This window comes from Hyla sarda, chromosome 3 (genome assembly GCF_029499605.1).
Source record: "Hyla sarda isolate aHylSar1 chromosome 3, aHylSar1.hap1, whole genome shotgun sequence".
Taxonomy (NCBI): Eukaryota; Metazoa; Chordata; class Amphibia; order Anura; family Hylidae; genus Hyla; species Hyla sarda.
Genome location: NC_079191.1, coordinates 263,374,453 through 263,387,710, shown reverse-complemented (window position 1 = coordinate 263,387,710; position 13,258 = coordinate 263,374,453). Strand labels below are relative to the sequence as shown.

General features: G+C 41.9%; 1 protein-coding gene across 3 annotated transcripts in view; it reads right to left on the bottom strand.

The window, feature by feature from the left end:
- The window catches only part of ARG1 (arginase 1), a 138,737-nt gene extending 127,324 nt beyond the window's left edge, over positions 1 to 11,413 (bottom strand). Inside the window, exons 1-2 of one of the 3 annotated variants that reach the window (XM_056563309.1) lie at positions 11,267 to 11,413; positions 8,178 to 8,412 (exon numbers count right to left, since the gene is read on the bottom strand). In XM_056563309.1, the coding sequence (XP_056419284.1) occupies positions 8,178 to 8,315 (138 nt within the window). In that variant the 5' untranslated portion in view covers positions 8,316 to 8,412; positions 11,267 to 11,413. The remainder of the gene's footprint in view (positions 1 to 8,177; positions 8,413 to 11,266) is intronic. The other 2 variants (XM_056563310.1, XM_056563311.1) reach the window with 2 other exon arrangements.
- Between the last annotated feature and the right edge of the window lie 1,845 nt (positions 11,414 to 13,258).

The following is a 13,258-nucleotide window of genomic DNA, read 5'->3' as shown; positions in this document are numbered from 1 at the left end:
ACATATTTGAATGCAGAATATGTGTTGGAATATGCGTGACAAATAGACTGTGTTTATTTGTTGATTCAGTTCAAATAGTCTATTGTAAAAATCAGGTATATAGCTCTGTCATCCACAAGGTAAGTGTTTACAAACCAGTGATGGTCAAAGCTGTACTGAATATGCCCTGACAAGTAGAGGGAATGCAATACTCAAGGCGATAACTTGTTTCTATATGCAAAATGCCCCAAGTATTTTTAGTTTTTGACAAACAGGAAAATGATATTTAGTAATGCAATATAGGAAAAACACCAGTATAATAAGGCAAAATCAAACTACAGCTCATAATGTGTATACCCATAACATATCAGCAAAGCCACCAGCTAACAAGTAGTCACAATAGAAATATTAATAACCTTATCTGGTAATCCGATAACCTATAGCAGCTTATCTCATCACTGTTTTGCAGTAAATGACAATACACTATGTGACCAACATTTAAAACTATATTAGGAAAGACAGCTCATTTGAGCAAATGTAAATACACCCAAGCTGAGCATGCATCTATTTTGTATGTTGTGAAAGAAAGATGACACAGCAGCTTTCAAAACTTGCTGCTTTATTGCTTGGAGCGAGGTATACAGACGAGGATGCACTATACCAACAACGCGCTTGTTTCACGTCACTATGACGCTTTATCAAGGTATGATGGGAAAGGAGGGCATTGCAACCCCTTAACACTTAGTGCATATACAAAGTAATCAATTTAATAGCATATCACAAAACCCAAAGTAACACATAATAAATACAAAGACATATCTATCCTAACATCAGAGAAACGATGACAGGTCATTTCTGTCATTCAAGCCTAATCTGCCAGTGGCTCCCGTCCGGATGATCCATCTGGCTTCATCTTGCAACAATCTCGTATGTCTATCCAAACTGCTTTCTGAGTTCTCAATTCACTGCAAACCTAGAAAACGAACTCCAGATACTTCCCCACCATGTTTTTCCTTCATATGGATGATGAAGCAAGGGGATCCTTTCCCTGTTCGTATAATAAAAGTATTCCAATACCCTATGAAATAGAGGGCATATAGTTTTACCTATATAGAATAGCATACAGGGACAAATAATCGCATATACCACAAAATCTGATCTACATCTAAGGAAATCATTGACCATATGACTAACCGGGCCCAAATGTATACAATGGAATGTTTCAAGGTATCTGCAGAAGGAATAATGCTTACAACAGAAGTTATCTTTTGGCAAATCCCATGGCAACCATTCCACACTAGGTGTGGATATGCGTTTTTTCACCAATTCATCGCGAAGGTTTCTTGTCCTGCGAAATGAAATGAGGGGTCGTTTGTTTGTAATGTGGTGGCCCAGTACAGGAATTGTACCCCTGTACCCTAGCTGCCCTGTGAAGCAGCCTCCCTGCAGAGTCCCCTGCACCTGTTCCCCTTGTATAGTTATCTTTATGCTGTGTATTGTATATAAAAGTGTCATGTCTCTAAGAACTGTTGACATGTGATTAACCATTGTCAAGTGATTGTAACCCAGTGAGGTATCAGTGACTTTGTGACCTTATGGTGACCTATGGGACCCATCTTAGTCTCCACCATATAAGCCCTGGGAGGAGCTAGCTCGCTCTCTTGATTTCCAGTTAAGTCTTTGCTGAGGTCCAGTGCATTTTGAAAAGATGGTACCAATTCAGTTTCACTGGTTGTCTAGGAAATAACTTTTTCACCATATCATCAGAAATGACACCATGTTCTACCCCTTTACGAAGCAGTGTCTGAAGGCGACTCTTATATAATGGTGTGGGGTCCTTGCTCAATTTTACATAAGTGGATGTATCAGATAATTGTCGCATGGCTTCCTGTGTGTAAGTAGTTTTGTCCATAACTACTATTTTTCCCCCTTTTGTCAGCGGGCTTTATTATTATTTGACTGTTGTTCTTTAACCATTTCAGTGCCTCTCTTTCATCACTCAACAAATTGTCCCTAGCCACAGGGTAGATAAGGCTTTTTATGTCAGAGATGACACTATTATAGAAATGGTCAAGATTAGAGCCCGTTGACAAAGGGGGAAAAAACTTTGATTTAACAACACCCAGAAATTTGGCTATCTCATCTGTTTCTCTTCTACATCATCAAAAATACACCAAAAGAAAATAGCTAAAATTTAACCAATCTTTATTAACAACAAAAATCTCTAAAATTGAATACAAAAATACATAGATCACTAGATCCGGAGTAGAAGGACCCCTCACAAAAAGTCCTAGGGATCCTAATAAAGGGATGATACCCCTATCTCCACAGTAGGGACAATCTCCCCTATCTTATAACAAGGACAATCCCAGGTGTCAATCTAATACCCAACACATTTCCCAGTAACTTTAGATACTCTTAGGGTTCATCAGGGGTTTACAAAAAAGTGTGCTATGATGAGTTTAGTAGGAACAAGATAATAAAATTCATTCCATTCTGTACAGAGAACAAAAGCAACAAAACATAGCAAGCGGTAGACTTATAAGAGACATAGAGGTATTCCTTATGATGAAGGTTTCCAAGGGTGATTTAAAGCATCATTATGGTATTTAGGAATCCAATAGATGACTTTTGAGGATACTGTTCATTCCTAGAATGCAAACAACGATGGCAGAAGCAGACACAATTTTTAGCATACAGTTAGTTGTGAGGCACAAACATAGCACATATAACACAAGTAGCAAAGCATAACAGAATAAAAACACCAGAATGGAGTGAATTCAGATATAAATATAAAAATCCAAATACCTTATAATTAGGCGATGGTATAGTGTCAATATACCATGTAGTTTTGAGATAGTTATATTAAAGGGGTTGTGCGCTGCCCTGCAGTTCGGAGCTCCGCTCACAGCGTCCGGAAGTTCATTACTCCGAACGCTGTGTGCGGGCTTCCGTGTTCGCGGCCGCCTGCCCCTCGTGACGTCTAGCCCGCCCCTTGTGGACAGCGGTCGCGCCCCCTTCCCATAGACTTTCATTGAGGGGGCGGGCGAGACGTCACGAGGGGGCGGGCGAGACGTCACGAGGGGGCGGGCAAGACGTCACGACCAGCGGCCGCGAACACTGAAGCCCGCACACAGCGTTCGGAGTAATGAACTTCCGGACGCTGTGTGCGGAGCTCTGAAAGTAGGGGCAGCGCACAACCCCTTTAAATACAAATTTATTTACTGTCAAAAGTGGCCTCGATAGACTAAAAATAAACGAATTGGTGTACCAATTCAATGGTGTTTAATCTCAGTTATAGAAAAAAGTAACAATAATATGTGACTAAATTTAGAAGATATACCTCCATATGTGCATGGTCCAAAATAGGTGTGAGACACAGAATCTCAAATCTCACAGGGAAATCCCCCCAATCATCAAATAGCTCCAGCCAGCCAGAATATTATAACTCCTTATCTACAATAAACCTGTACATTAATATCAACGCATAGAACCAATGTGTTTTATGACCAGAAGATAAAGCAGATATAGTTACCTTCTCAATTACATCTTATGGCCAATCCATATACAATAGTCTGTTAGGTATCTCTTATGTCTCTCTAGTTCTGTATATATACCGCCTCTCTAGATGAGATAATGCTTAAACCGGAACCTGATAACAAGATAGAGCAGTAAGAGAATAGATATCACTAATGGCAACCACCATAGATCAAAACTATTCCCTCCAGATCGATAGGGAATAAGATAGATAGCAGCCAATAACACTCTTACCTCTCAAAAGTCACAGACACTGATAAGTCCAACGACCATAGAATATAGTCCCGTTCTACTGTTAAATGGCTTTCACACCTAGGTGAATAGCACAAAATGATTCCTCCTCAAACATTCAGGTCCACACAACAACACCGATAGGGTTGTTTCTTACCTCCATACTCTCACCGGCACGTTAACTGACCACTCTAGTCCGGATTCCTGCTAGTAGAGTTCTCTTCTACATCATCCTCTGTTAATAGGGAAAACAATTCGCTGGCAATATCACGGTCCATATCAGAATATGATGGATTGGCTATAAACCCTAGGGGGGCTATTATAGGGGGTACCTCTCCTGAGTACACTGAATCATCCATGTTGGGTGTCTAATAAGGTACGGGAACACTTTAATTCCATACGAACAGGGAACGGATCCCCTTGCTTCATTATGCATATGAAGGGAAAAAAATGGTGGGGAAGTATCTGGAGTTCGTTTTCTTGGTTTGCAGCGAATTGACAACTCAGAAAGCAGTTTGGATAGACATATGAGATTGTTGCAAGATGAAGCCAGATGGATCATCCGGATGGGAGCCACTGGCAGATTAGGCTTGAATGACAGAAATGACCTGTCATTGTTTCTCTGATATCAGGATAGATGTGACTTTGTATTTATTATGTGTTACTTTGGGTTTTGTGATATGCTATTAAATGAATTACTTTGTATATGCACTAAGGGTTAAGGGGTTGCACCGCCCTCCTTTCCCATCATACCTTGATAGAGCGTCATAGTGATGAGAAACAAGGGCGTTGTTGGTATAGTGCATCCTCGTCTGTATACCTCGCTCCAAGCAATAAAGCACCAAGTTTTGAAAGAAGCGCTCCGGGTACCGTGTCATCTTTCTTTCACAAGGTATTGTCTATACATTTGGCTTTGGACACCGGACAATCTGCAGCACGATCTCTATCTGTGGCGGTTATCCTGCGGACTGTGTTGAGTCTACGGTGTAGTGGTGCCGACTGCATTTTCTATTGACTGCGTATATTTCGTATGTCACAATACTTTGGGAGTTCTCTTACTGATGGAATATGTAGTAATCACTTAACCAGAGGTCGGTATCACTGTTAAAATGTTTTTATCCACATGAAGCCAGATATATAATGTCTCTTTATCCAGTCTCTTTATCCAGTCTAGCACAGGTTATACACCTAGAGCATTTCAACCCACAGATGTACTGATATTACTTAGATCGCTACAGAAAAGTAGCAAATTGTTAGTGGCAAAATAAAGAAGTGCTCTGATTGGTTGCTATGAGCTACCTCTCCACTTTTCTTCTTTACAAGTTTTAGAACATCTCCCCGATTGTGTAAACATCCACAGTGTAGGGAAAAAAAAGTGAATGAACCTCTGTATTATTGACTTATCCAAGGCATAATTGTCAAAAGGTGTTTCAATGAGTAAAAAAAAACTGGATTTCACAGTAACCAGGCACACAAAGCCTAGTTACTAAGAAATCTGTTCTTCTCCAGAAAGGAAATAAAGAACCATGTATTGATGCAGATAACTTTCAAAAGAAAAATATGTTATAGAAAAGGCTGCAAAGGCATAGCTTAAGACATAAGTGTATACAAATCTATTGTTCAAAATTTCAAATTGTGTAAATATGGAGAAAATTCAGGACTGTTGCCACTCTCCCTTGAAGTGAATAGGCTATTGAGAAAACTGCAAGGACAAAACTGAGATTGAATCTCACCTAAATTATTCATCACCTAACTCCCTTCCCACAATGTATTAAATTCACAGCTAATTGTATTGGTTTGTGACTTACTACAGCGAATAGACCCAGTTGTTCCAAAAAAGTATTTAACTTTATCTGTGTCCTGGGGATAAAAAGACAATTTAAGAGGGAGTTTAACTGGGCCTCATTAAAAAAGCGCCTGATCACATAGCCGTTTACAGCATGATGACCCCGCCCCCCACCCCCATTCCTATAGTATAGGGCTCTGTAGTCCAATCTGACTATCAAGGCTATATGTCAGCGGGATGGGAACCTTGATTTTAATACCATGTAGTGCCTGTAGCTGGGGGCGTGCCTATTTAATGAAGGGGTGTAACTGCCCTGAGACAGCAGGATCTCCTAAAAGCTACATCACACCCCCTTTATTAAATATGTATGCTTCCTGCTACAGTAACAGGGGGGGGGGCTATCATCATGCTGTAAATAGGTATGTGATCAACACCCCCATAGCTGTGTGCAGGTGAGCAGAGGCCCTCTTTATAGAGCACCTGGCCAGCCAAAGAAAAGGTGCTAGGATGTTGCCAATGACACCACTGGATTTATGCCAAACTAGTCTGGTGGTTTTTGCCTTTGAATTAAATGTTACTTGTTAGTATGTAGTGTTAACCTTAAAGGAGTACTCTGGTTTAGGAAATGTGTACCTTATCCAAAGGATAGGTTATAAGTGTCCGATAACAGGGGGCCAACCGCTGGGACCCCCCACAATCTCCTGCACAGTGCCCTTGCTCTCCCCAGCATGAAGCGGCATGCGAGATACAGAGCTCATGTACTTTCCATGGCGCCCCACTACAATAGGATAGTGCTGCCATCTTTGGTGGAATGTATGTATGCATATGAGAGATAGCTCTAAGCTCTTCACCACATAGGATATGCACTGCCTTTACTGTGCCTACAAACATTCTATGCTGTTAATTGCTTGCGCTGAAAACTACCTCAGGAAAGAATATGTATTTTTTTTATGTTCTTGCTTCCATTATTTGCACCAATATCATGGAAATTCCACACTTGCACCCTGGTGCTAGAGACCCAAAGGAGTGCAGACCCCCATTTACAAAAGGTTGCTATTGTCATAAGGAAGGTGGCCAGGTTCCAGCAATTGCCCCCAAGCTGCTGTGACATAAAGATATTTCCATTCAGAGCAACAACTTCCTTGTGGGTGCGACACATTTATCTTCGCTTACTCTCCCTAGTATATTCTTTGAGTCAGGCATTCTGCTAAAGAATGTGAACAGTTAATTAAAGGGGTATTCCAGAAATTTTTTTTATTTGACTGTGCTACAGGGGCTGTAAAGTTAGTGTAGTTCATAATATAGTGTCTGTACCTGTGTGTGACGGTTTTCTCAAAATTCTTCTGTGATATTCACCCCTATATTTATTTTTAACAGCATAAAAAATTACAGTTGTCTCCAATTTTTTCCCAGGTTACAATGCGGCCGAGACCTGACTCACTAGTCAGCTGATGACAGGGAGCCTGTCTGCTTCAATGGGTGGAGGCATCGATTGGTGAGAGAGCGATCAATCTGCAACTAATGCAAAAGCTGTAGGCACCCTGATTGAAAACCACAGGTCTTTGGAATGGATGCAGTTCATTTATGTTTCAATTGGCGGGGTGGCTGATGTGTGGGAGGGAGGAAAATGGAATTATGGGATTTGTAGTCAAAAAAAGAAAACTCAAACAGGAAATACCAGTTCACAAAAAGCTAGCCACAGTGTTATGGTAATCTCACAACATAGCCATTTAGCCCCAAGACAAGCGCAGATCCTTCCTAAGCATGTCCATTACTGTCTGTCAGGTACGTACTAAAATCACCTTATGGTGGATAACCTCTTTAAATATGGAATCTGTCTCGAATCCGATTACCATTTTGGAAGGAATTTAGGGAGGATTGCTCTTTTTTAGTCAGATCTCTTTTCCTTATTTTTTAACCATCTACCCATATAAGGGCGAAGAGGTAGAGATGACATATACTTTTCACCCACAAAGATTTGTCAACATGTTAAAAACTTGCAATTCGACGGGTATTTCAGAGCTGCTCATGGAATTTCAAAACCAACCTGCTTTTTTCAGTCTAGAGATGAGCCCTCTCTTAAAGTCTTGTCAACTGGGCAAAATGTCTTCAAGCGTGTCCTAGAGGCATGGTTATCAGTCAATGATCTCTCACCCAAACACAATACCCAAAATTAGCCTCTGAGAGCCTTTTAATAGGGCAGCAATTTTATACCATCTTGTGGCAAGACCCAGTGTCTAATCAGACCACACCTGTAATCATTTACATAGTTGTCTGAGACATAACTGCATGCTAAGTTTTGCAGCAATCCAACGTTTCTATCTGGGTGCATAATTGTTGTTGTCAATGAGAGTAAAACTGCATCAAGAACTGACAATAGATATTAGAATGCAAATAGAATGTTACTAAAATGACAAATTTAGAAATAATTCAGTTCTTCATTCTTCAATTAGTTACTATTAAAGGGGTATTTCAGGATTTTTTTTTATTTGACTATGCTACAGAGGCTGTAAAGATAGTGTAGTTTATAATACAGTGGTCCCTCAAAATACGATGGTAATTCGTTCCAAATGAACCAAAGTAAGTTGAAACCATCGTAGGTTGAGGGATCCGTGCAATGTAAAGTATAGGATGTTATACTCACCTGTCCCCACTGCTCCGGACCGTCACCGCTGCCCTGGATGTCTCTCTCCATTGCTGTCGCCGCCTCCCCGGAGTGTCCCGTCGCTCCGGACCATCTCTGCTGCCTGGGATCGTCGCTAACATATACCCAAATTAGCATTCCAGAAAATTCGCATGCCAGTCTCACACAGTAGTATTAGAGCCTTCTTTACACCACACAAGCTGGAAGCAGAGAGGGGTGATCACTGTGATGTGTACTGTGAAAAAAACAAACAAAAAACGAATATTCGTAATTACGAATATATAGTGCTATATTCGCGAATATTCGCGAATTCGCGAATATGCGATATTCGTGAATAAAATTCACATTGCGAATATTCACGAGCAACACTAGTCATTACGGGTCTATGGTGACCCGGTGACCCGGAATGTAAGGGGGATCGTGGTTTTCTAAGACACCCACAATCCCCCTGAAGCGATAGGAGTGAGGTGGCAGGGGCGCCACCCCTCCAATCCCTGCTATTGGTGGTCTAGAAGCGACCACCAATAGCAGATCGGGGGCGGGGGGTTAAGTTTCGTACCGGTGCCTAGCAACATCTGGAGGGTACAGTTTGAGACCATTATACAGTGGGCTCTAACTGTAGCCCTCCAGATGTTGCAAAACTACAACTCCCAGCATGCCCAGACAGCTGTTTGGGCATGCTGGAATATGTAGTTTTGCAACAGCTGGAGGGCTACAGTTTGAGACCTCTATATAGTGGTTCCTAAACTGTAGCCCTCCAGATCTTGCAAAACTACAACTCCTAGAATGCCAAAACAACTGTTTGATGTGAGGGCATGCTGGGATTTGTAGTTTTGCAACAGCTGGAGGACCACAGTTTGGAGATCACTTTGCAGTGTCCTCTAAAACTGTAGCCCTCCATATGTTGCAAAACTGCAAATCCCAGCATGCCCAAACAGCTGTCTCGGCATGTTGGGAGTTGTAGTTGCGTACCTCCAGCTATTGCATAACTACATCTCCAAGCATGCCCTTCGGCGATCAGTACATGCTGGGAGTTGGAGTTTTGCAACAGCTGGTGGCACACTGGTTGGAAAATACTGAGTTAGGTAACATAACCTAACTGAAGGTTTTCCAACCAGTGTGTTTCCAGCTGTTGCCTAGCACAAGTCCCAGCATGCACGGTCTGTCAGTACATGCTGGGAGTTGTAGTTGTGAAACAGCTGGAGGTTTGCCCCCCCCCCCCCCCCATGTGAACGTACATTCACACGGGCAGGTTTACAGTAAGTTTCCTGCTTCAAGTTTGGGCTGCGACAAATTTTTCACCACAGCGCAAACTCCTAGCAGGAAACTCACTGTAACACTCCAGTGCGAATGTACCCTAAAAACACTACACTAACACATAATAAAGAGTAAAACACTACATATACATCCCCTTACACTGCCCCCCCCCCAATAAAAATGAAAAACATATCATACGGCAGTGTTTCCAAAACGGAGCCTCCAGCTGTTGCAAAATAACAACTCCCAGCATTTCCGGACAGCCACTGGCTATCCAGGCATTCTGGGAATTTAGCAACAGTTAGAGGCACCCTGTTTGGGAATCACTGGTGTAGAATACCCCTATGTCCACCCCTATGCAATCCCTAATTTAGTCCTCACATGCGCATGGACCTCTCTCACTTCGGAGCCCTGTCGTATTTCAAGGAAACACGTTTAGGGTCACATATGGGGTATTTCCGTACTCGGGAGAAATTACACTACAAATTTTGGGGGGCTTTTTCTCCTTTTACCCTTATGAAAAGGAAAAGTTGGGGGCTACACCAGCTTGTCAGTGTAAAAAAATAAAACATTTTACACTAACATGCTGGTGTTGCCCCATACTTTTTATTTTCACAAGCGTTAAAAGGAAAAAAAGACGCCAAAAATTTGTAACGCAATTTCTCCTGAGTACAGAAATACCCCCTATGTGGGTGTAAAATGCTCTGCGGGCGCTAAACAAGACTAAGGAGTGAGAGTGCACCATGTACATTTGAGGCCTAAATTGGGGATTTGCACAGGGGTGGCTGATTTTACAGTGGTTCTGACATAAACGCAAAAAAATAAATACCCACATGTGATCCAATTTTGGAAACCACACCCCTCACGTAATGTAATAAGGGGTACAGTGAGCATTTATGCCCCACAGCAGTCTGACAGATTTTTGGAACAGTGGTCCGTGAAAATGAAAAATGTAATTTATCATTTGCACAGCCCACTGTTCCAAAGATATGCCAAACGCCAGTGGGGTGTAAATACTCACTGCACCCCTTATTAAATTCTGTGAGGGGTGTAGTTTCCAAAATAGGGTCACAAGTGGGGGGGGGTCCACTGTTCTGGCACCATGGGGGGCTTTGTAAACGCACATGGCCCCTGACTTCCATTCCAAACTATTTTTTTCCCAAAAGCTCAATGGCGCTCCTTCTTTTCTGAGCATTGCAGTGCGCCAGCAGAGCACTTGACGTCCACACATGGGGTATTTCTATACTCAGAAGAGATGGGGTTTCAAATTTTGGGGGGCATTTTGTCCCATTACCCCTTGTAAAATGTTACATTTTAGGGAAAACTAGCATTTTAGTGGGAAAAAAAAAATAATTTACACATCCAACTTTCACGAAAAGTCGTCAAACACCTGTGGGGTTTTAAGGCTCACTGGACCCCTTGTTATGTGCCTTGAGGGGTGTAGTTTCCAAAATAGTATGCCATGTGTTTTTTTTTTTTTTTTTGCTGTCCTGGAACCATAGTGGCTTCCTAAATGGGACATGCCCCCCAAAAACCATTTCAGCAAATTTTGCTTTTCAAAAGCTAAATGTGACTCCTTTTCTTCTGAGCATTGTAGTTTGCCCGCAAAGCATTTTACGTCCTAACATGGGGTATTTCTCAGAAGAGATGAGGTTACAAATCTTGGGGGTCATTTTGTCCTATTATCCCTTGTAAAAAATAATAATTTGAGGGAAAACTAGCATTTTAGTGAAAAAAAAATAATTTTCACATCCAACTTTAATGAAAAGTCGTCAAACACCTGTGGGGTGTTAGAGGAGATATCCAATAGTGAAAAATCTGAAAATAAGTACCTGCCACAGGTTAGACCTTGACTCCATGATGCCATCGCCCTTTTCATTATATGTCTGCCCCATCCCATTTGTATGCTATGCCACTGTGATAATAGCAGCATTTCCTGGTTATGGAGCCTGAGCTCCCATCAGCCTCTTCACTATGAAAAAAATTACTTCCTCTCAAGTCTGTAACATAATGTACACCCCCAAAGCCTGCCCATACCACGCCCTACTGTGCTAAATCTCTGCCCTTCTTATTGCTCACCAATCACAGCACTCACATATTGGACCAATCACAGAGCACTCCTGCTTGAGCCTGAATGAGGACGTACACAGCTCCTCCCCCTCCCCCTGCTCTGTTTACACAGGACCTAATTTATCATGGGGGGGGTTTCACGTTTGCACGGGGAGAGCACTGAGCGAGGGGGGGGGGGGAGAGAGGACGTCCACAGCTCTTCACCTCCATAATGTTTTCAATGTGTGAGGAGACATACTGCACCGCACGGGCTGGGGATGATTTCTATATGTGAGGAGACATATTACACTGCAGGGGCTGGTGGTGTATAGACTACAGGGAGTAAATATCATACTGGGATGATTTCTATGTGTGAGGGGGGGGGGGACTCCTGAATGACATGCTGGGAGTTGTAATCCCTGTTATGTGTATGCCAGTGTTTCCCAACCAGGGAATGCTGATAGTAGTAGTTTTGCAACATCTGGAGGCACCCTGGTTGGGAAACACTGGTGTAACATGATGTGTATGCTGCATAGGCTAGAACAGTGTTTCCCAACCAGTGTGCCTCCAGCTGTTGCAAATCTACAACTCCCAGCATGCCCAAAGTCGGTCAGGGCATGCTGGGAGTAGTAGTTTTGCAACAGCTGGAGGCACACTGGTTTGGAAACACTAGCATAAACATTCATAACAGGGACTACAACTCCCAGCATGTCATTCAGGAGATCCCCCCCCCCTCAAACATATAAATCATCCCCAGTATGATATTTATTCCCCTGCAGTCTATACATTTCCAGACCGTTATTATGTCTCCTCACACACGTCCTCATTCTCCCCCTCACACTTCTCCTGGCTTACAGCACGGCACCCACGTGACCAGGCTCAAGCAGGACTGCTGTGATTGGTTCAATGTGTGAGTGCTGTGATTGGTTCAATGTGTGAGTGCTGTGATTGGTGAGCACTCACATATTGAGAACTATGAGGAAAGGAATGACGAGCTGACCACAGGCTGTAGAAGAAGTGTAGGTCGAGATGCTGGATTTTAAGGCAAGACAAAACGCTCCTATTATGCTAAACAGACTTCTTTACTGACACAGCAGCAAACACATACTGTATGTATTAATGAGAAAAAAAGTTTTTTTAAACATGTAATGCATGTAAGTATGAATCTTGTGACGTAACCTAGTATGCTATATGGTTCAGCCAATCAGTCCACAGCCCAGGTAATAAAGGTAATCCACCCATAGGTATCTTCCTTTTCTTTGCTGCTCAGCAGTGTTGTTCAAATAAGTGCTTGCTATTCTCTCATATAAAAATGGTGTCATATATATATATATATATATATATATATATATATACTCCATTTAATTTATATGTGACTGAATTATAGATATCTTTTACCATTACAGCTTAATTTACTTCAGTAATTATTGACTGATTTTATTTATGTATTGTCTATTTATTTATCCCTTTTTATTTCATTCATCATTGTTTTTTATTTCATTACATTTTGTGCCTTTCTTCTGGTATTTCATATTCCATTCCTCCACTATTTCTTTACCTATATCCTTTCCAACTCAGTTTATTCCTTCCTCTTTAGTAATACGTTACTTCAACTATCAATTATCTTATTCCCACTTGGTTTATATACTTACCGCTGACTGCTCGATAACCCTCCGTACACCGCATCTTTGGTTTTCACCCCGAATTCACTTCATTCCGTTTTCCCCTTCTTTCATCTTCTTCCTATCTCCTCCGTCACCGCCGCCATCTTAGGT